General features: G+C 41.0%; 1 protein-coding gene across 1 annotated transcript in view; it reads right to left on the bottom strand.

Annotated features, from left to right (window-relative positions):
* The window catches only part of LOC119892318 (versican core protein-like), a 56,431-nt gene that overhangs the window by 26,035 nt on the left and 7,657 nt on the right, over nt 1–22,739 (bottom strand). Inside the window, exons 2-5 of the mRNA XM_038704521.1 lie at nt 17,983–18,366; nt 16,632–16,806; nt 16,361–16,488; nt 14,195–14,488 (exon numbers count right to left, since the gene is read on the bottom strand). Of these exons, the coding sequence (XP_038560449.1) occupies nt 14,195–14,488; nt 16,361–16,488; nt 16,632–16,806; nt 17,983–18,366 (981 nt within the window). The remainder of the gene's footprint in view (nt 1–14,194; nt 14,489–16,360; nt 16,489–16,631; nt 16,807–17,982; nt 18,367–22,739) is intronic.

Below are 22,739 nucleotides of genomic sequence, written 5' to 3'. Positions count from 1 at the left end.
AGGTTTCATGGTTGATCCAGCGAATGTAGAAATGGACTCCACCGATGTAGTTTCAGTACTAGTAACTTTATCCTCAAAGTCTGAAACAGGAGATGCTTTAACAGGAACAATTGCTGTTGATGCATCAGAGCTATAAAGAGATGATTTAGCTGTGACAGTAGAGGTCTGAGTGAACATGTCTTGGGTTTGATCACCTGAGCCATCTTCATCTACTTGAGTGAAAGTGAAACTTTGCTCTGTTTCTTGAGTAATGGGAGAGACTGATGGCTTCTCTGTCTGACCTGTGACAGCACTGACCTGTTCTTTACCAGGAATTGATGTTGGCTTCTTAGTGCTAAACAATGACGAAGCTGTAGGAACTGTGGTGTCTTTGCTGGAGAAGTCAGTTGTTTGATTACTTGAGCTCTCTTCATCTCTTGTTGGGACAGCAGAACTTGTCTCTGGTGTTACTGATGCTTCCTCAGTCTGACTTGTGGTTACTGTCTCTTGTGTTTCAGGTGACACTGATGTTGATTTCTCAGTACTGTACAGGGATGAAGCTGCGGTGAAAGCTGTTTTTAAAGTATCACTTGTTTCTGTTTCAAGTGATGCTGTGACTGATGGTGACTCGGTAGTCAACAATGAAGAGACAGTAGTTGCTGTGATGATTGACTCCTCAGTGAAATCGGCAGTGCTGTCTCCAGAACTCTCTGTATCTGTGGTAATGAGGAGTGATTCTTTGTCAGGTTTTGTGGTTGATCCAGCAAATGTAGAAATGGACTCCACCGATGTAGTTTCAGTACTAGTAACTTTATCCTCAATGTCTGACACAGCAGATCCTCTAACAGCAGACTTTGCTGTTGGTGCGTCAGTGCTATAAAGAGATGATTTAGATGTGACAGTTGATGTCTGAATAAACATGTCTTTGGTTTGATCACCTGAGCCATCTTCATCTACTTGAGTGAAAGTGAAACTTTGCTCTGTTTCTTGAGTAATGGGAGAGACTGATGGCTTCTCTGTCTGACCTGTGACAGCACTGACCTGTTCTTTACCAGGAATTGATGTTGGCTTCTTAGTGCTAAACAATGACGAAGCTGTAGGAACTGTGGTGTCTTTGCTGGAGAAGTCAGTTGTTTGATTACTTGAGCTCTCTTCATCTCTTGTTGGGACAGCAGAACTTGTCTCTTGTGTTACTGATGCTTCCTCAGTCTGACTTGTGGTTACTGTCTCTTGTGTTTCAGGTGACAGTGATGTTGGTTTCTCAGTACTGTACAGGGATGAAGCTGCAGTGAAAGCTGTTTTTAAAGTATCGCTTGTTTCTGTTTCAAGTGATGCTGTGACTGATGGTAACTCGGTAGTCAACAATGAAGAGACAGTAGTTGCTGTGATGATTGACTCCTCAGTGAAATCGGCAGTGCTGTCTCCAGAACTCTCCGAATCTGTGGGAATGAGGAGTGATTCTTTGTCAGGTTTCATGGTTGATCCAGCGAATGTAGAAATGGACTCCATCACTGTAGTTTCAGTACCAATAACTTTATCCTCAAAGTTTGAAACAGGAGATGCTTTAACAGGAACAATTGCTGTTGATGCATCAGAGCTATAAAGAGATGATTTAGCTGTGACAGTGGAGGTCTGAGTGAACATGTCTTGGGTTTGATCACCTGAGCCATCTTCATCTACTTGAGTGAAAGTGAAACTTTGCTCTGTTTCTTGAGTAATGGGAGAGAATGATGGCTTCTCTGTCTGACCTGTGACAGCACTGACCTGTTCTTTACCAGGAATTGATGTTGGCTTCTTAGTGCTAAACAATGACGAAGCTGTAGGAACTGTGGTGTCTTTGCTGGAGAAGTCAGTTGTTTGATTACTTGAGCTCTCTTCATCTCTTGTTGGGACAGCAGAACTTGTCTCTGGTGTTACTGATGCTTCCTCAGTCTGACTTGTGGTTACTGTCTCTTGTGTTTCAGGTGACACTGATGTTGATTTCTCAGTACTGTACAGGGATGAAGCTGCGGTGAAAGCTGTTTTTAAAGTATCGCTTGTTTCTGTTTCAAGTGATGCTGTGACTGATGGTGACTCGGTAGTCAACAATGAAGAGACAGTAGTTGCTGTGATGATTGACTCCTCAGTGAAATCGGCAGTGCTGTCTCCAGAACTCTCTGTATCTGTGGTAATGAGGAGTGATTCTTTGTCAGGTTTTGTGGTTGATCCAGCAAATGTAGAAATGGACTCCACCGATGTAGTTTCAGTACTAGTAACTTTATCCTCAAAGTCTGAAACAGGAGATGCTTTAACAGGAACAATTGCTGTTGATGCATCAGAGCTATAAAGAGATGATTTAGCTGTGACAGTGGAGGTCTGAGTGAACATGTCTTGGGTTTGATCACCTGAGCCATCTTCATCTACTTGAGTGAAAGTGAAACTTTGCTCTGTTTCTTGAGTAATGGGAGAGACTGATGGCTTCTCTGTCTGACCTGTGACAGCACTGACCTGTTCTTTACCAGGAATTGATGTTGGCTTCTTAGTGCTAAACAATGACGAAGCTGTAGGAACTGTGGTGTCTTTGCTGGAGAAGTCAGTTGTTTGTTTACTTGAGCTCTCTTCATCTGTTGTTGGGATAGTAGAACTTGTCTCTGGTGTTATTGATGCTTCCTCACTCTGACTTGTAGTTACAGCCTCTTGTTTTTCAGTTGACACTGATGTTGGATTCTCAATACTGTACAGGACAGAAGCTGCCATGAAAGCTGTTTTTGAAGTATCACTTGTGTCAGTTTCACGTGACGCTGTCTCCGATAGTGACTCTGTAGTCAACCTTGAAGAGACAGTAATTCCTGTGATAACTGACTCATCAGTGATATCAGCAGTGCTTTCTCCAGAACTCTCTGTATCTGGGGTAAGGAGGATCGATGCTGTTTCAGGTTTGGTAGTTGATCCTTTGAAAAAAGGAATGGACTCCACCATTGTAGTTTCAGTAATATCTTTATCCTCAATCTCTGAAACTCTCTGTACCGAAGGTGCTGATGTTTGTGTCACTTCATACAATGTTGCTGGTTTTGCAGTGCTATACACAGAAGATGTAGTTGTTTGACCATCAGAGGTCACCTCTGCTTTTGAAGTGGGCCGTGTGCTGGTAACTACGTCAGTTATGATACTAACTGCTGGTTCCTGTGAACTGGATGGTTTTCCTGTTTGATTCCTGGTCACTTCACTGCCTGTGCTAAATGTAGAGGACAGAATTGGGGTCACACTGATGTCAGAAGAAACAGCAGTCCCTAATGTTACTTCTGATTCTGATGGTTTTACTGTTCTTCCTGCAATGCCACTCTTTGATGTTCCAGGTGATACTGTCTGGCCCTCAGCACTCACCTCATCTGTGGGTGTGAAAATGGAGGTAACTTCAGAAGTAACAGATATCCTTTCAGTGGTTGTGATTTCTGACATTTCTTTTGATACAGACGTTGGTATCTCAGTGCTGAAAGCAGAAGGAGCTACAGTGCCAGCTTTGGTTGAACCATGAGCTTCTTCGTTTGGTGTTGTTCCTTTAACTGATCTATCTGTGCTGAGCATGGTAGCTGCTGCAGTAGCTCTTGTTGATGTCATACCAGATGTTTGGTCATCTGTAATTTGCCAAGCAGTGCTGGTCACTGAAGGCATTTGTATATGTTTTGTGACCTCAGTTACACTTGAGATTTCCACAGTTGAAACTGCGGTTGATATAGACTCACCTGGTTTGACTATGCTACTGACTGGAGAAGTAGAGGTAGCCACAGGTGAGGAAGTTTGATCTATTGAAGTCTCCTTATCTGTGACACCAGTGGCAGTTCCCTCACTTTTATCCATTCTTTGGTCTGGTAAATCTGTCATTAGTGATGGACTTTGTGTTGAGTACTGACTGAAATATTCAGTGAATGAGGCCATTGTTGTCTTGATAATTTCAATAGCACTGTATAAGGGGGACGAAGTGGTTGCAACGGATTTGTGAGAGGGAGGAGCTGATGTCTCATCTCGTTTCCACTCCTCACGCATGGTGGTGGGTGTTGACGTTTTTTCTGACTCACCAGTGGCAGGAACAGATGTATCTGTGCCTGCTGTTTGTACTGTTTGTGAAGTTACTTCACTCTGCCATTTAGCTTGATCTGTTGCACTCAGACTTGAAGATGATTTTCCAGTCCCCGCAGAGGTATGCGATGGTGGGCCAGTTGTAAACATGTTTACTGTTTGAAGCCCTGAACCCTCCTCCTCTAGTGTAGACATTACATCAGTCACAACTTTTTTAGAAGGTGAGATGGAAGGCATTTGGCTGTCTACACTCGCCTCCTGACTAGGGACTGTACCCTCTGAAGTTTCAGCCCAGGTAGGTGCTGATGATTCAGTGCTACCTACATCAATAGCTGGTGTTCTGTCAGTGTGGTCTGTCTGTTCATGAGAGGCTGAACGACTAGATACTGAAGGAGCAGTTGTGATGAAGGCAAATTCCTGGGGGGTTTGGGTATCATCCGCTCCCTCTACATCTTGAGTAGAGCTCTGTGAGTCAATAGTTGTTGATGTTTTCCCATCAGCGTCATCAGAGGAGGGAGTGTACACCGTCAATAACATAGACTGATTGCTGTCTTCAGCAGCTGGAGCGGCAGATGTTCTCTTTGTTTCCTCTGTGGTTTCAGCTTTATCTCCGTCTGCATAAAGTTTGGTTGAAAAAGTAACAGGGAATTGGTCCTTAGCTTTCTCTGTCTGAGTCACTTCTGAGTCACTTTTCACATATGTGGGAGTCTTCCCTGACTCGCCTACCTCTTCGCGTATAGATGTGGTGATGACACTGGTGGTGTCCTTTTCAGTCTCCATTGTTTGGGTTTCTTCAGTTGCTTTGGTGATCTGTTGCTCAGCTGATGTTACTGTAGGAACAAAGTCAGCAGAGGTAGCTGTGACATCACTCAGTGTGGCAGCTGTGGCAGCTAGACCAGTTCCGTTTATTTGTGCAGTTTTCGATGGAGCCATGTTCTCCTCTGTTGAGGCTGGAATAGACATTGTGTCTTTCTCTCTGGGACCTTCTGTTGTCAGCTCATCTACTTCAGTGGTGTGAGGAGGTGTTGATTCAACTATTGTGATTGGATCAGGGTCATAGTATTCAATATCTGGGATCTCTGTAGAGGTCAGTATCGCTGCGGGCTCCTCTGTAGTTTCGGTACTGCTATCAACAGGGAGATCAGTCCAACTATAATCAAATACCGTGGTTATTTCATCGCTTGCTCCCAGAGTTGTCACATTTGTCAAAATCTGGGTACCTTTGGCCTCTATTTCTTCTTGGCTCTGTGGCTCTAGTGTGATCTCATGTTTACCATTTATAAAGCTAACAGTTGGAGTAATAGTTATAGCAGCTTGGGAGAAAAGGTCTGGGTCTCCACTCTGCAGGATGGGCTCACCATCAGCTATGGAGGAGATAGGATGATCAGGCACAACTGGTATGGCAGGAGACTGGGAATCTTGTGGCTGAATTGCCTGGTCAACTGTGAAGGAAAAAAAAGAAAATAAGCTCTAAGCAACAACATTAATATTTTATTTCTAAAATCCTGACAGTCGGTTGAAAAACATCAACTTCAGGAGAAAGGATACAAGCGTAAGATTTGGGAAAGGTTCATTTAACAAATCGTTTTATGGGGGAACTCCAAGATCTTTACACATAATGAGGTTTACCAATACAAGACTCTGGTGACTCTGTACTGTCACTCTGAAGAAAACTTTGTCAAGAAAATAATCCTAGTGATGTCACTAGGGTTATTTCAGCTTGGGCTAGGAGACTACAATTTTTAACAAAAAGCCAGTGTTACAAGAAATCTATGGAAGTGTAGGATCCAGTATATTGGAGCTTGACCCACAAAGGAACTAATTGTCAGAGTTTTTTTTCTTTTTTCCTTTTGTTTTATGGAAGTGCAATACTAAATTGATGAAGTACCCCTTTAATCACTCTTAACACAATGCCCAGACAATGCCAATTTTTTCAAACGGCCAGTGCATGAAACTAACAGCTGATACATAAGTTAAAAAAAGAATGTATTGTGTTTGATATATTGAAAAAGATCAGAAACATTGTCTCTGAATGTTGGATTAGGGAGTTCTTTGTCCAAACACTGAAACACACAACTTCCTACCACTTCTTAGGCTGCATCAATAGATAAAAATAACTAGTGTTAACCGTTCTTATGAGTATTCCCACAAAATAATTATTTTAACCTAAAAAAGTTACTTTCTGCAAAACACTACAGACAAATCTCTCTAACATAAAGTGTGGTGTCTGAAGTGCATCCAAACCATAATTCAAAGATTTACATTTTAAATTGATGTGAAGAGGCCACTTATGCAGAAATAGCCAAGTCCATCAACAATGTTAACAAAGTCAGCATCTGTTGATTTACTAAATATAATATTAAGAATAATATTTAAAATAGTAACTAAGGTAAGAAAAACGAGAACTGAAACCAGACCAGATGTTCCACAAGCTGAGGACTAAACAGAATACACACACACACACACACACACACACACACACACACACACGCGCGCGCACACCTACACTCAATTTATCTGCTTATAGACAGAAACACAGATATGTGGCACTCCGCCTGCACTGAATGTTTACAGGTCAGAATCATAGTGAGTTTTTCTACTTTGCTTGATGCTTGATGAACCCAAATGCATTATGTTGCCTCAGATGGGTTTATGTATAAATAAAAATAAACATAATATATATTTTCTGTCTGGAAATAATCCACCTCCTCTAAAAATATTGTTGCTTTAAACAACTACACAAAATCCAACTATCAAGATATTAAAACTGTGATATTACAGCTCAAATTAGTGAACTAATATATGACAATTATAACCTAAAGCTAAGAAAAGGCTTTGGGTTTAAGTATCTCCCTTTAACAAACATGGTGTGAGGAAAGAATCCTGATGACTCCAATCAGACATATGTCCACATAACATGCATGTAGTAAGGAACATGTAACATACGAAGACTGCCCCAGCCAACAGCCCTTCATCTCTGGAAATCATCTTCATCTCTCTGACCAATGAGGCTTGAGAGTGAGCTATAGTGTCAAGCTTTTGACAAATCCAATTTTATGCATCAATCATGTGGCAAAAAGAACAGAGCCATGGTGCATCCTAAAATGACCAGTTTGGTACTTTTGGGCCTGAATTGTATACCGGTGTTTGCAGGAAAGGAAAGAAAATCTTATTAACACACAATAACATCCTTTGGTATACACGCTTTACTACTCCCATTCCCTCTCTCTTTCTCTCTGGTCCTTGTCCCCTCTCCCTCTGTTTCCCACAAATGGTGATTAAGAAAGATTAGTGGTTGCAAACAAGAACACCTGCACCAGCTCAGCTCTGCAGAAAGACACCTGTTTATAACCGAGGCCTGGGAACTCAGGCAGTGGACCCACCTGACTGACCCACACACACACGCATACTCACGCATTACCTTTCTCCCACACGCGCACACACATACACACACACACACACACAAACACACACACACACACACACACACACACGTACAGTCAGTTGTCTGTGCAGAAGCTCCTAAAGCCACATCAAACATGAATGTCCAAATCAAAGTAACCCACAGAATCACTGGCCAGCCTTCATCGTGGGGTTAGGCACAAACACAACTGTACAGGACAAATAAACTCCTCATCTGGCAATCAGCTTCAAGTTGTGAATTATCCTTTTTTATTTGGGTCAAATTTTTTAAATATCAAGTTATTTAATCCAAGCCAATTAACATAACAGTCTACTAAAAGTATATACTAACCTAATTTATCACTATCACCAGTATCATCAAAACATTTTATTTTATTAATTATTAAGCACTGTCTCTGTAACTAACTTGTGATTATCAATGTATACAGTATATTTTAGAATAGGATGAAGGTAGTTCATTGAATTTGGGACAGATTAAGTTTTGTGGTGTGTCATTAGATTTTACACAAACAGCATTTACCTATGCACTGTCCCACTACATGCAAATATTCCCACAGCACATCAGCAAATGACAAACAACCAGTGTGCTTAGGAAGGACATTGAAAGAGAAAAGTTCAACATTTTGGCAAATATGCACATTTTTCTTTCTGGTGAACAGAAAACAGTGGGAAACAGCACTTCTAAGGTTCACCAACGAACATGCAATATCGTGTAATTAAAACTAAGCATAATTGGGGGTCCTAATAATAACCTCCAACAAAAAAAGTAGTGACTATTGGTTTTTACACAGATTAAACAAAAGGTTATAACATGTAATTAGTGGGTTTTAGAGTTGCTTGTTGATGGATTTTGTTACTATTGGACAGAGCTGGGCTAGCTGTTTCTCCCTGCTTCCAGTCTTTGGATTAAGCTATGCTAACAGACTCATTTGCTATAGCCTTATATTCAATGTAAAGACATTAGAGTAGTATCACTCTTCTGATTTAACATTCCACCAAAACGAATGCCTTTCGTCAGGCATCCTCCAGCTGTCCTCACAGAGAGGGGAGACTTTGCCTTAGCGATGACATCACCTCTTGTGGTGCATCTGTGCTTACTTAGGTAGACTGCCAAAACAAAACTGTGATTACCAGGTTGGTTGCCGGTAATCTGGTACATGCACACAAGGAGAGCAATACTGCAAATGCATAGTGATTTGTAGTACAAATACACAAAATGCATAAAGACACACTGATTTTGTGTATCTGCTTCTTTCACACACTGTGCTATACATGCACAAACGGATGTACAGGGTAGTTAAGGAGTACTCTTGGCAACTACATTGACCACACTGCATATAATGCTGATGGACACAAAAGCAGTTAGTGTGTTTAACCTGGAGTGCTATCTCTCTCAGGCAGGCTTAGCACCCACTGTACCACGAATCCAGACCAAATTCCAAAAACTGCCAAGTGACCAGTTCATTCAGTTGTATCCTTTCCAATTCACCAGATCCCTTTCCTCCAATGTGAGCTGCACTCCGGGGACAAAGGAATGAGTCACCATGGTAATGTTTGCAGCTCAGATAAAAAGCAAATTAAAGGTGCAAAAATGGTGCAGCTGCTGTCTGCATGTGGGATAATGTGCTGTTGAAAAATATGTATTTCAAAATACTCAATTTGCTGTAACTAATTTTCTTTCTACTCGACATAACTCAAAAAGGAACATTTGAGTTATTCCCGTGTCACTTCAAGTAAGCAACAAATACAGATTTAGTAATATCACTATAAAGATCACAGTATGAACACTTTACAAAAAGACACACATGAAGAATAGATTAAAATGTACCTGTAATCTATAATCAGCCACTCTCAAGGTTTGAGATCTAAAATTGAATTTAAATGAAACACTGAGCTAGTCTTAATGCTGAGTATACATTATAATAATATACAGTAAGTATACCGAGCTACAGTATTAACCACTGATCAAATCTTAAATTTCAAAGAAGGAATACTAGATGTTTATGCAATCATAGTACATTTTGTTTTATATTATGTTTTAAAATAAACTGAAACTATTAATAAACTTGATGTACACTTTTTTATTATATTTTATTATATCCTGATCCCATTCTCGCTCTACTGCGTTTTTTTCTCTTTCCCTCCATATCTCATTTCCCACCTTCTCTCTCTTGTCTATGTAAAAATCATTATCAGGACATCTGCTCAGCTGGACTGACTGAGGAGGTCCTAAGGCTAAGCAGTCTTTCAGCTGCTGTCCAAACTGAGAACACACCACAAACATGAGCCTGAGGGAACTGGAAAACAAAACATTTTAACTCGGTTCATTGCACAAGAACTTAAAATTGACTCACCATGCAAACATAAGTACTAACTAGTAGTATTTACTAAAATAAATAAAAATAATAGTAATTAGGAGAGGTAGTCACTGAGTTGACTATAATTTAAATGCTTCAAAAATATAGTTTTATATAGAAAAAGGGACAGGGACCCTTGTTTGAGCCTTTGATTTGAGGTGACTGGATGTAAATTAAATTAAACAGCGTCCCCCAGCTACTGTAGTGCAACAATATTCTGATAAAACAATGCAGCAAAAGATTTAGCTATCACAAGTGTGTGCCACACGATTGTTGTGACATCATTCATACACATATAATGGCATTTCCAATTTCCACAACCAAATCTGAATTTTGCTTTGAATACAAATATGGCAAATAAAGTTTCAAAGGATTAAGTTATTGTTTGTATGTCTTACCTGATACATTCTGCATTGGCCTGACAGTGGTCACTTGGACGGACTGTTCATCAGCGACCGCTGTACCCGGAGTGGTGGTCGTATCAGCCACAACTGAAACCATGGGAGCTGAGGTAAAGAACTCTGTCCCAATCTCTGTTGCTGTGTCTTCGTCCTTTGTCAGGGTGTCATAGCTGTGTGCTGGCCACTCAGTGGTGGACTCCTCAAAGACATGTACACTTGATGACGACGTCACATCTTCGGCTGAGGTTCCACTGTCAGTCAGAACAGCGGTGGTTGTCACAGCTGCAGATGTGGTCTCTTCCATGTAGACAACAGCCATTGTCTCTACAGCTTGCATTTGAGGTGCAGTTTGTGTTGCAGTGCTGGTAGTCTCTGGTAGGATTGTGGTGGTGGTAATCTCCACCTTACTGCCCGATTGTGTGTTATACATAAAGGTTGTGTCTGTGGGGATTATTGATGGCTGAGAAGGAGGCAGTCCCTCTACAGCAAAACCAGTCTCAATATCGCTAGGACCGTAGTCTGGGAATGGTGTTGTTGAATGAAATCCAGTGACTGAAGGTGTTGATTCTGAGGAGCTGAACAGTTCCTTGCTGGTCAGTTCAGTTAATTCTTTTGGATTGTCAGTAAGGTCAGAGGCCACTGGTGTGGTGATCCCAGAATCTGGAATAGATTCCTCAAACATGGGCTCTGTGTTGAGAGAAGCTTCTGGGATGGGGACATCAGGCTGAATTGTGCTGATCTCAGTTACTGAGTGATCGCCTGGCTCCTTAAAGGGCTTGGACGCTGACCTTGTGGTATCAGTGCTTTCTGTTGTGTTTTGGGGTTCTGCAGCTGTTACATCGTCAGTGTCCTCATGTTCCTCTGTGATGGTGGGTGCAACTGCGGTGATTAACTCTTCTTCTTGGCCTGCTAGAGTGGGGCGTGGTGGAGCCATACTCGTAGAGAACATTGATGGAGGATTTGTAGGAACTGGAGAATCAGGAGACTCTTCTGCCTCTGATACAGTTTCATATGTTGGAGTTAGCGTAGTGGTGCTACTCTCTAGTAAAGGGTTGGAGGTAGTGGAGCCGATGATGGTGGTGGCAACTCCTACCATGGACACATCCACAAAGGAAGTCTGGTTGATCACCTTTATCCTTCCTAAGATACAGACATAAGCACATAAATAAAAAAAGCAAAAATGACAAAAATCACCTGTCTGACTATTACTCCTTTAAATATAAAATAGAATTGTTATAGTGTGATTATTGTCAAGACAGTGAGCAACCAACACCTGGTGTCTTAAACAGATCAAATTCTTATCAAATATAAGTTTTTTTTAATATATTGTAAGTATGTGAAATGGGCAGTGTGTGAGACAAGCCTTACGACTCAAATGGCAGTCAAGAAGCAATATGCCACAGCTGCAATAACAGTGTGACGCTTAACATTAAAGTTAAAGGTTTTCTAGAAAACTTAATGTCAAGTACTTCCTCTCTTGACTCTGAAGGTTGTTTATAACCTGCACTAACACTTATTCACGCAATGTTCTCATAGGAACAGTTTTTTTCTGCACTAGAATTGTTGGCAAATAAACTCAATCATTGCGAGGTATCAGTGAGGCCTATATCATCATGCTATTTTTCCATTTAATAGTATGTATCTTGTACCATGAAATTGGATAGTTTTTAATCACCGCATGGCAGATGAGGTAATTTTCAAAGTGTTCTATTTTCTATGACCAAGTGCTCTTTGAATGACTGACTAAACATTTCTTGATCTGCTGGAAAGGATTCACACGACTTTAACAGAGGAACTAAAGAGCAGATAAACTTTACAGAACCTAGAGTTGTAGTTTTGCTGCCCTGACTATTTTTGTCCCCTCCTGTACTCTGTGCAACACTTATATTTTGTCCTATCATTGAGCAGCAATCACTGATTTCAAAGTTTCACCTCTCAGTGATTTTCTTGAAATGCTCACTAATGAACTTGTCTACTTACTCTTAAATTTTTTTTATGAGTAAATCCCTTTAACTCCTCTTTCTCTTGAATGCACCTCTTTGTCCCCGGCCCTCTGTCCTCCCATGCTCTCTCATTTACTCACACCCATAAAAGGCGCAGTGCTACAGCCTTAGAGAGCCTTCGTCGCTGGCACAGACAGATTGCATAAAGCCAGCTGTTGACCATTACGTACTAGCCCTCTTTTTTCATGAAACTATCTCTGATGTAAGGTGTGAGACACGTTTTTCCCCAACAGGAAAAATAGGGCGCTCTCAGAGGGAGTGCATTATCTCACTGATGCATTTGAGCTGTTGCTGTTGCTGTTACTGCGGCCTTTGTTGTCTTCGGGCCAATCCAGAGACCAATCAGACACCAATTATCCCCCTCTAACCTCTGCACTAACATCCTTTCACCCTGTCTTTCTGTGTAGGTTTGCATAACAGTTTTTGAGATATTATTGGGAGTGGGAAAGCAGGAAATGATGGAGTGACTGCTACCAAAAAAGGGTACTTGAAAGGCACTTAGATGGGGTAAGAAGGTGTAAATACAACAGGAGTGAGAAAGCTGACATGTAATGCACAGAGCAGGGGGTGAGTGTGGCCTGTTTTTGTGCCCTCTGAACTCCATGGGGACTTATCACAGCGAGAATTAGCATAGCTCAGGGGCAGTAAATGGCCAGGCAGGGGCCAGCTTATCTGTCCAGCCGCTCATTTGTAAAGATGGAAAGGCCAGGTCAAGGGTCACCAAGGATGACCGAATTTAGAAGTCCACCAGTACTTTGTCCATTATCCAAATGTCTGCCCTGATAAGTACAAGTGAGAATGACAGAGGGCAAACTCTGACAGCGGAAATGAGACAAGAAAAGCGAAAAGGGAGTTAGATAGTCAGACTGAAAAGGCTGACAGGTGTGGTATTAGATACTTTCCCTGCTTCTCTAAATGGCGACCATCATTTGTCATTTAGTTTTGCCCTGGGGATACTGATTAGTTAAGAACACTCACCTTATGAGGGATTATCCCAGTTCTGCTAACTTCCAGTGAACCATGAAGTGTCACTATTTTTAGGGATCCATAACTATATTCCCCTGCCTTCCCATGGTCAGTAATCACCATGGTTGGCTACAAGGAGTCTTTTCCATGCATGTCTAAGTGTGTCCTACAAGCAAGTCCGTAGAAAGTGAAAAAAGTCTGCAGAAGTCATCACTGATGAATTTCCACAAGTGCTTGGCTACTAAGATTTTCCTTGGACTTGTTATGAGTGGATTAACAATTAATTTGGCCTTTCATAAATGTGATAATATTATCTAAAATAAAAAATATATATTTAACAGCCTTGATTAGCCCATCTGGAAGTAATAAATAAAGAAAACTCAGACAGGTACTGACTGAAACTCAAGCAAGCTATTGGTCATTAACCTCCCCATTATTATTAGAACTGCCATGTCCATGTGCTTTTAAAGTTATTATAATTTTACTCTCCACTTAGCTAATTTTCTTTCCACAGAAATGGGCGGGAAACAAAAACGTGAGTTTGAGGTCAACTGGACACTGCAATCTGTTTGACTATCCTGGCACATAACACATGCTCATAAGAAAACCATCCCTCTTCTTTGCTCATGTTGTTGTTGTCATCAAAACTATACAGTCATAAAGCACACAAAAACAGACACACAAGGAGAACAATGGACAAAAGATCAGACAGGTTACAAACATTTTAAAATGTTGGTCTAGTTCAGATGTGGAAATGTAACCAGTGGTGCAAAGAAGCAGAAAAAAGGGTGGGGAAGCAGATGCTAAAAGGAGATGAGATCATAGCTCCTCAGGCCTGGATAGGGAATGGTCTGTGCCTTCAATCAATGTCTGCCTGTCTAAACCAAAATATATACATATAGACCACATGACCCACCATTATGCAGGTAACACTTTGTTCCATTACATACTGTAAATATACAAAATGTTATACTAAATACTGACAACAAGAATCTGTGGGGGAATTTACCTTGAAAACAGTAAGCTCCAAGCTTTTTAGTTGGTTCTGGGAAGCCAGTCTGGTTTCTGTAACGGTACATGGTCCTAACGCCGAGCAGGCCTCCCCCACACTGCATTCTGGGTACTGCAACAGGATGACGTGCACTGCCATCGGCAAGCCAGCCATAGTCACATCTGTCCAGACCATGTCGCCAGGCAGCATGGAGCTGCCCAGGGGTTGCCAGGACAGCACTCCTCTTCTTACACTCTTCACTGGCCTCCTCAAAAGTCATCTTATGGGTCACTGGAGCATAATACACTTCACCTGAAATACAGATGACAAAGTGCAGTGTACTTAACAAAAAGCACTAACTCAAAGGCAACATGGCAGCAAATCATCAGTGATGATGGCAACAAAATTGGATTACTCTATGTGAGCAATTCCACAAACTCTGGTATACATAAATAAATAAATACATGGACAGTCCTTTCATATTTTTTAATGTTTAATTATTTGAAGTGAAAACATAATTTGAAGTAATCTCAAACTACAGATTTGTAGAACATTTTGACCTTTCAGAAGAGACTTAGCCCAAAAACAGCTGACAAAAGTCACAGCTGTGTAGGGCACAGACATAAATCATCTCCCACCAATAATATTTAGGACAACAGTAGTTCATTCATTATGTTAATCTGAGGTGGGATAGCAATGCAGAAAATGTGCCTGGCCTGTCAATGACTGCGTCTGTACTTAGGACATGAGGTTTCCCCTCGGGGTGAGTGAACTGAATTACACCTTCTATATTTCCTTCCTTCATAAAGTTTGCTTAAGGATCTTACCTTCAGAAAGGTCACTGCTCTATGACAATTATGAATATTTGTCTTTGCCTAGAGATCAATGGAAGACTTCAGAAAGGCCCGATCTTAATGGAAAACCAAACAACATTACTAGAGAGGATAACTGACTGACTACATGTTTTCAGTTAGTTTTGGGCGTGACGTTTCAAATATGCCATGCTGGTTTCATCCCATTGATTTACAATGACATTGAGATTAGAAGATGCTTTCCGCCCCAGAAATGTCTTTCCTCTTAAAAGCAGACAAGAACCATGAAATCCTTTATAAACAGTTACTTCCAACAACCAAAAGTCACTATATTACATGGTAATTGTAATGGACATTTTCTGCCTAAAATATATTGATGACTAACCAGTAAGTTATTGGTATGCGCAAGTTTTATATAACTAAAAGCTAATTTTTCTGTACATCTCAAACTCTTTTAGACTACATGATTACAAATTATAATACTAATGAATATCCAAGGCATTGTGGTGTGCCAGCACACATACAGATGTAACCACTCATGCTTTGGGTTACTCTAGAAAAGGCAAAATGCCAGGAGAAAAAAAGAACACACCTACCCATTATGTACAACCGGCCCAGAATACAGTGAGGTCAAAGATGCATGTATAGTCTCTTGGAGAGATTGAAGAGCTAAGTGGAAGATGTATGTACACATGCCTTGTTGCTGTGGGTTGGGTTGACATCCGTGGCTGACACCATTGTCTACATCTGCTCATAACAGTAATAATACGAATGTCACATCATATTCACAACTAAAATATAGGATCTACTGTAGCAAGGCTGCACAGTCCAGATCCCAGACAAGAAGAGAAACTACAGAGGCCTGACTGGAGTTTAGATGTGTCAAGAGGGATGTTAACACTCATAAAACACTGAGTGGAGTTGAGTCCAGCAGTAACAGGCTGAATAATGAACAGACAGAAAAAGACTACTGGCTGAGAAGTGAAGACTTCCCATAAGCAGTGCCAAATACATTTAAAACGCTCATTATCACATTTTGTCTGCATTTTATTTTTCAAAAACCACTATGGTGGAGAGTGAATTCCAATTCCTGCTTTATAGTCAAATTATTAGGGATTTCTCTTGAACCCTAACTAACCTTTCTACTACACATGAAGTTGTTTGGCGCAACAAAATATATAAAAGATCACTCATTGTCACCTATTGTCATACTCAAACCAACAATTTCCGAACACTTTATAAGCTGTAATGGTAATTTGCATTGGCACTGTGATATTTTGGAAGTTTCGTCATTTCATCCAGAGTGTGTGCCAGTGCCTCTAAACATCTCATTACTTATAAGTAGAAAAGCCTAATTTTGAGGCTGACTCACCATCAAGTTTGTCTGCGTAACAGTATACATCATAGGTCTCCGTGGGTTTCCTGGTCCCATATGACCTAACACCAGGTTTAGTCTTAAGGTTGCCATAGCAGCCCTTTCTTGGCTTTGTAATTGGGTACCTGTACAGACGCAGAAACAAAGAGCCATTATAACATGCCATCTTACCATTGTACATACACACATACAATCAAATATGTATCACTGAATAGCAGTGCTGTCTAAAAGAAATTTCTTAACGACAGAGAATCAAAATGCAGCCAACCTCACTGTCTGGTCGCCAATCCAGCCAGCATCACATTGATCAAACCCATCCTCATAGGCTGCTCTCAGTTGGTCAAACGTGGCAATGGTTGCACCAATATTTTGGCAAGTTTGGACAGCCTTTTGGTAATCCAAGGTATACCTGCTGGTGCTAGCCCGGTAGTGAAACACAACACCTGGCGACATATTGTAGAAAAAATTACCTTCCAAAAATGAAACACAATCATGTTTTGTATAGAAACATGAACATAGTGATCTGGAATTCATCAGCATAATTTCAGTTTTATGAATTATGGCAAATGTCTTATAAAGCACACACCATGAGTGAAATAATTGAGTCTCTCAGCTTCTTTGGAAAGGGGGAAATTTGCAATAAACCAAAAGGATAAGTGAAATACTCTACAGTTCACCACAAATGAACAAGATAACTGCAGTTGATGCCATGGCCCTGATATCCCCATATTTGTGGACAGCAAACACACGCAGAAGATATGATTGATAGTCCTAATTAACATTGCAGATAGTTGGAAAAGAGCTTGTGCAGAATGTAAACCAACGAAAACCAAAACTATCCCAGTATCCCCCCACCCCACCCATGTTTTCTGCATCCCCAAAACATGAGTTATATCTCCCAAAATATTTCTCAAATGAGAACATGTAGAATACATATGATGACATTAGGTAAGTACTAGTAACCCCGCTACCCCACCCCCAATGAGACCAACAAACATTTGGCTTTGAGTTATGGCAGTAATGTTGCATTATTATATGCAAAATTTTGTAAATTTGATGGGGAGAATACTGTTATTGCTCAGTAACGGCTAAGTAAAATGATTTTGTAACACCCTCTAAGTGCCCCACCAAGAGAAAAATCCCCACTGACAAAGTGGCACCCAAGATGATAGGGATGGATGAGGTTATAACATACTGTTGCTTTTGTTCTGCCCATACCAACATGCATGGGCAGAACAAGTCCATCCTTATTTGGGCTCTGATGGCGGATTGGGTGAGATGGATGAATACTGGAATTAAAACAAAGCAATACATATGGACAGGGACCCTAAGTCTCATCATACTCTTTCTGAGAGTGCATTGCTTCTAAAATAAGAACAACTGACAACTGTGGTTACACTGTGTAACTACTGGGTAGATGCTGCTATCAAAGTAAGCAGAAGGGCGCCCAAAGTTCTCTCATACCGTTTACATTTCTATCACCGCTTGTATCACATTTCACTATTATTAAGCCCTTGCAGCAACCCCCTTCTACATTCAGAGAGTATCTTGGGGAAGCAATTTTAGAGTCTTTTGTCTGATTCCAGTGTGACATGGGAAGCATGACATGAATCTCTTACCGTTAACATCGAGGTTAACTGTATCCTGGGTGTCCTCAATGCCATACATGACCTCACAGCGATAAGTGCCCGCGTCACTGGCACGCAGCTTGACCATGGTCAGTGAGGCGTCGCCTACATCCTCAGGGTGACTGGGCACTGATACACGGTTCCTGTAGCTGGAGCCTATTTTGATGACCCCATTTTGTGCCACCAGCACTGTGGATTCTACTTCACCCTCTATTTTGGTCCATTTGATCCGCAAATAATCTCTGCTATAAATGGCTGTTCCATTGGGACTGACGACTGGTGCTGAGGTTGGGATGGTGGAGAAGAAGCAGGGAAGGTTTACCTTCCCTGAGAGGGACCCAGTGACTGGTCTGATTATCGATAATGCATTGGAGGCTGAAAGGCAAAAGGCAAAAGGGTTAAACACATTTTAAATTCATGTTTATTCATTAATTACAGTATTTTTTGTTTATTTTTTGCTTTTCTTAATATCCTATATATATATTTCTTCCAGACAAATACATCTCTTCTCACAGATTCAACTAGACACTATAAACTGCTGGACTCACATACATTGAAAGGGTGTGACAACTACACCCAGCCTAATAAAAAAAATGCATCTGGCCTGAAGCTGGCTCTTGGAAAGTTAAACCTCACCCTTAAAATGATGGGTGCGGGAACCTATTTAACACTGACTGTAGTGTATGTGCAGCATGTCTGTATGAAGTTAAAGATAATTGGCTAAACAGTGGAGTCATGGTTGCACCACTGCATGTAATGACACTACTGAGTGTTGTGCATGTTAGTTTTCCTTATGTCATCGGCATGCTACACACTGGACAATATTGTGTCTCCCTCCTCATGACCTCCTACTCACAGCTGAAAACTTACTACTGATATTACACACCTACATTGTAGCACAGGACAAGGGTCTTTAATTTAATCCTACATATTGAATAGTCTGTTGCAAACAGTAAATAATTACACTACTGCTAAACCAGACAAAATGAACAGCTACAAAGCTTTACCCCCCTCCTTCCGAGGTCTGTCCACAGTTAAAGCTATTGACTGGATCTCAATCTCACTCCACTTCTATGTGATGAGGCAAAGCAAAGGGGATGCCAGACACAAATTAATAGCAACAGACTGAATCACACTTAGCCCTGTAGAGAGGAAGAAGATTTACCTTTATTTCTGTTCTTCTTTTTTTTTTTTGGGGGGGGGGGGTATTCACAGAGAACAATGTGGGGAATGCTATGGAACAGTGGTGGGACAGCCCCAGAGGTATGAGTGTATGTTTACCAGACAGCCTTATTAGGATGAGAGGTGAAACCAGCTGTTATTTCCAGACTGGGAGCACAGTCTAATTGAAAGGTGTCCATCCACACCCAGAGACAAGGCCAGGGACTAGGGGTCAGGAGAGCCAGGGGGCCAGATGGGGCCCGAGATACAAACTTCTGTGGCAGTACTGTCACCTTCACCATTGAGTAAAGTATTGGCTAGAAAGAGTGGGAAGGGCTTATCACAGTCTGCTAATTTAAGAATAGAGTGAAACTATAATGCTGTGAGGCACCACTGGCACATCAGTCAGTTTGCTGCAGATAAGCTGCTGGGCATGGACGCCAGCTGAATGTGACCATGTAATATTACTTTGTGTTTGATGCAAAACATATAGGTGGACAGAGGAAGAGGAGGGAGGAGTAGGGTGAGAGGGAGTAGGGTTAAGAGAAGAAGAGAGGGGGGGGGGGGATGGGGAGAAGGGGGGAGAAAGAAAGAGAGCAGTGACTGAGAGAGAGAGAGAGAGAGAGAGAGAGAGAGAGAGAGAGAGAGAGAGAGTTAGAGGGGAGAAGCATTTAAAGATTCAAAACTTACCTGTTGCAGTTGCAGCTTCACAGAGACAGTATAACCACAGGATATGCTTTATATTTGGTATCATCTGTTGGAAAAGTAAAGGAAGCAAATTAGAAAACAACCCACACAACCTTTCATGTTGCTTTTCTAGTGCATCCATATTTTCCTGGGGAGACATACACTTGTTGAGTTATAATAGCTAAGTCTGCTTCTATTTTGTCATTCAAAATCAATTCCTCATCTAAACCAGATCTTAAAATCATTTTTAACAAAGTAAAACTCAGACAGGATTACATAAGCTAAAATGATACCAATATAAATAAACTTTCATAAAGTATTTTTTTCTATATAATAATGGATTGGTCCCTCTTTTAAATGTGTTGATACTTTCAGAAGTGTCCTATGGACACAAGGAACATCACATTTACCTGACATATCACATTAGCAGGCATTTTATTTTAATTTGTTCCTATGAGAAATAAGATTTGGAGGCAAAAACAATTATATTTGATGACCCAAGGTGGCAAGGCTGAGAGGTAGCTCACTGAGCTCCTCCAACTGCAGAGTTTGTGGAGACAGCAGCAGCTGTGAGCCCACCAAACTCAGTTCCACCCCATAGTGTAATCCAGCCCTTAGACACAAGTGGTTAATTTCAGTGGAAGCACCAAACTGTTCTGTATAAAAACGAAACGCTCACTATACAGGCTAATGGCAATTGGCAAACGATCATCATCTAAAATATTTCAGGGTGGGTATAACTGGACTTAATGCCAACATACCCACAAGTCTATCCCGAGTCAGCGGACCCACCCTAATGGAAAATAATGAAATGAAACTTTGGGTAGACAATAAAAGAAAGATGTCCAGGAACAATAATGTTATAAATCTAAATGCATATTTGTTTCTGTTTTACATTTAAAAAAAAGTTTTCGTCTTTGTAGAATGATGTGCGTAAACTACAGTCAGTAGCAGAAGGGTTTCTAGGAATAAAAGTCATTCAAAGGAAGGCCAGCACTTAATCATCACACAGGCATATGATTGGTATCAGGTTTTTGGAGCCAGTGGTCCTTTATGTGCGGCTCGGAAGGTGCTCCGTGCTATAAATTAGAATCATCTGCAACTGGGAGATAAAATACCGATATTATAATCCAGTAAGTAGGCCTAGTTGATTAAACCTTTTTCTTTTCTTCACAGAAAAACATGTTGCTTGGGGATGCTCAACAGAAATGATGTTAGGATAACATGCTATTGATTATTCTAATTTCAAAATGTCAAGTGTGAGTTTAGAAAAACTGTTGAGTAATCGCTAATCAGCGATACTGATTTTGAAAATTCATTTAGAATATCTTGCCTGACTCTGTAGCGTGACACGCCGATGTAGGTTATCTAAGGACAACACGGCATCACTGGGTGCGTTCAAGTTGAATAATTTGCAGACTGACAAATTAACTTACATACACTGATTTGTTTCATCTTTCAAACATTTGATCGATATCATAATAAAATGTTGCAAATAGATGAAACCGTAAGCCAACAATTGCATTAATAGCCAATTATGTGGTTTAGAGTAATCGCCTCAATTCGTAGTTCAGTTCCAACATAAACAAGATACAAAGAAGAAACAAAGATACTTACGTTTAAAGGAGTTTATTCCATAAAATGTACAAATATCGATATAAGTCCTTAAATCCAGTTAGTCCCAGTGCGTAACATGCGTGCGTAAAATATGCCCAAATATGTCCACTCCAAATCAGCAGCACTTATCTCCCCGGCGCACCGTTCTCTTCTCCTTGATGCTCCACAGTTGCACGGATCCACTCTGTGATGATCCGGTTCTGAACGAAGCCACAGAAACCGTGAAGTGCTGGCAAGCAACACGTTCAATTTTGTCTAACGCACACAGTTATTTCGTCACTGTCAGAGAGGAGGAGCAGAGTGCCCATCCGAAAAGTGAATGAAACACCTTGGGGGAGGAGGGAAAAAACTCAATTTGGCCCTGCGGCTTCACTCTCATTCAATCAGACACAAATCACGCAGATCATTTGTGCAGGCAACGCATCTGTCATTTTAGAGTGAGTGCAGCTTAACTTCACACCTCTGTCTTTTTAATAGTCAACATAAAAGCAACACTTTTTAATTGCATTTTAGGTGTGTCATGTTCAAATCGCTTGCTGTATATACAATGCATATAATCAGCTACTCTTGTGAATTAAGTCTCACGTTGATGTCCTGTGAGCGCACCAGTCATCTCCCAGGGTGCGCAATGCAAACGGGGTGGTGCAGACATGTCTCTGGTTGAATTTGAGTCACAACCTACTGTTTGTTCCAACAACACATTTCTGTCAATATTGAGAGGGAGTTCACTCCATCCACCCCACTGAGCTACTTTAGACAGTTATTTGGAATGCAACCTACTGCGTATTGGATTTCGAGACGCGCACTTGTGGAGACAGAGGGGGATATCAATAAAGTGACCCATAAGTATAATTTAATTTTAGACACGCGTCACAACTAGAATGCGATTGTGTGTTTGCACTATGAATATTGTGTTTAGGAAAATATATAATTGTGTTCATCTACAGAACAGAAGCCTCCAGAAATTGACAATCTCAAATGGAAATGGGTTTTGACTGATGCCGAGGGAAGTCAACACAGGGGTTTACTGGAACATCTGTGCTTGGCTTTTCCACACGGGGGAGAGGCTGGACCGCAGTTTATCAACTCTGGCCTAATAATCAGCTCGATTGGCTGTTAGATAGGTAAGAGGGCTCTGCTGAGTGAGCTGAGCTTGTGTGAGTGTGTGTGTGTTGGGGTCGGTAATCTTCTGTCTGCAGTGATTATAACTCCCTCCAGCGAGATGTGTCGCTTCCAGCTTGTCTTAAAAGAACAGCAAATAATTTAAACATGTATGATACAGA

Source organism: Micropterus salmoides, unplaced genomic scaffold, assembly GCF_014851395.1.
Source record: "Micropterus salmoides isolate LMB-PRFRI ecotype aquatic unplaced genomic scaffold, ASM1485139v1 Ms_hic_scaffold_7, whole genome shotgun sequence".
Classification (NCBI taxonomy): domain Eukaryota; kingdom Metazoa; phylum Chordata; class Actinopteri; order Centrarchiformes; family Centrarchidae; genus Micropterus; species Micropterus salmoides.
This window is presented reverse-complemented; position numbering and strand designations above follow the sequence as displayed.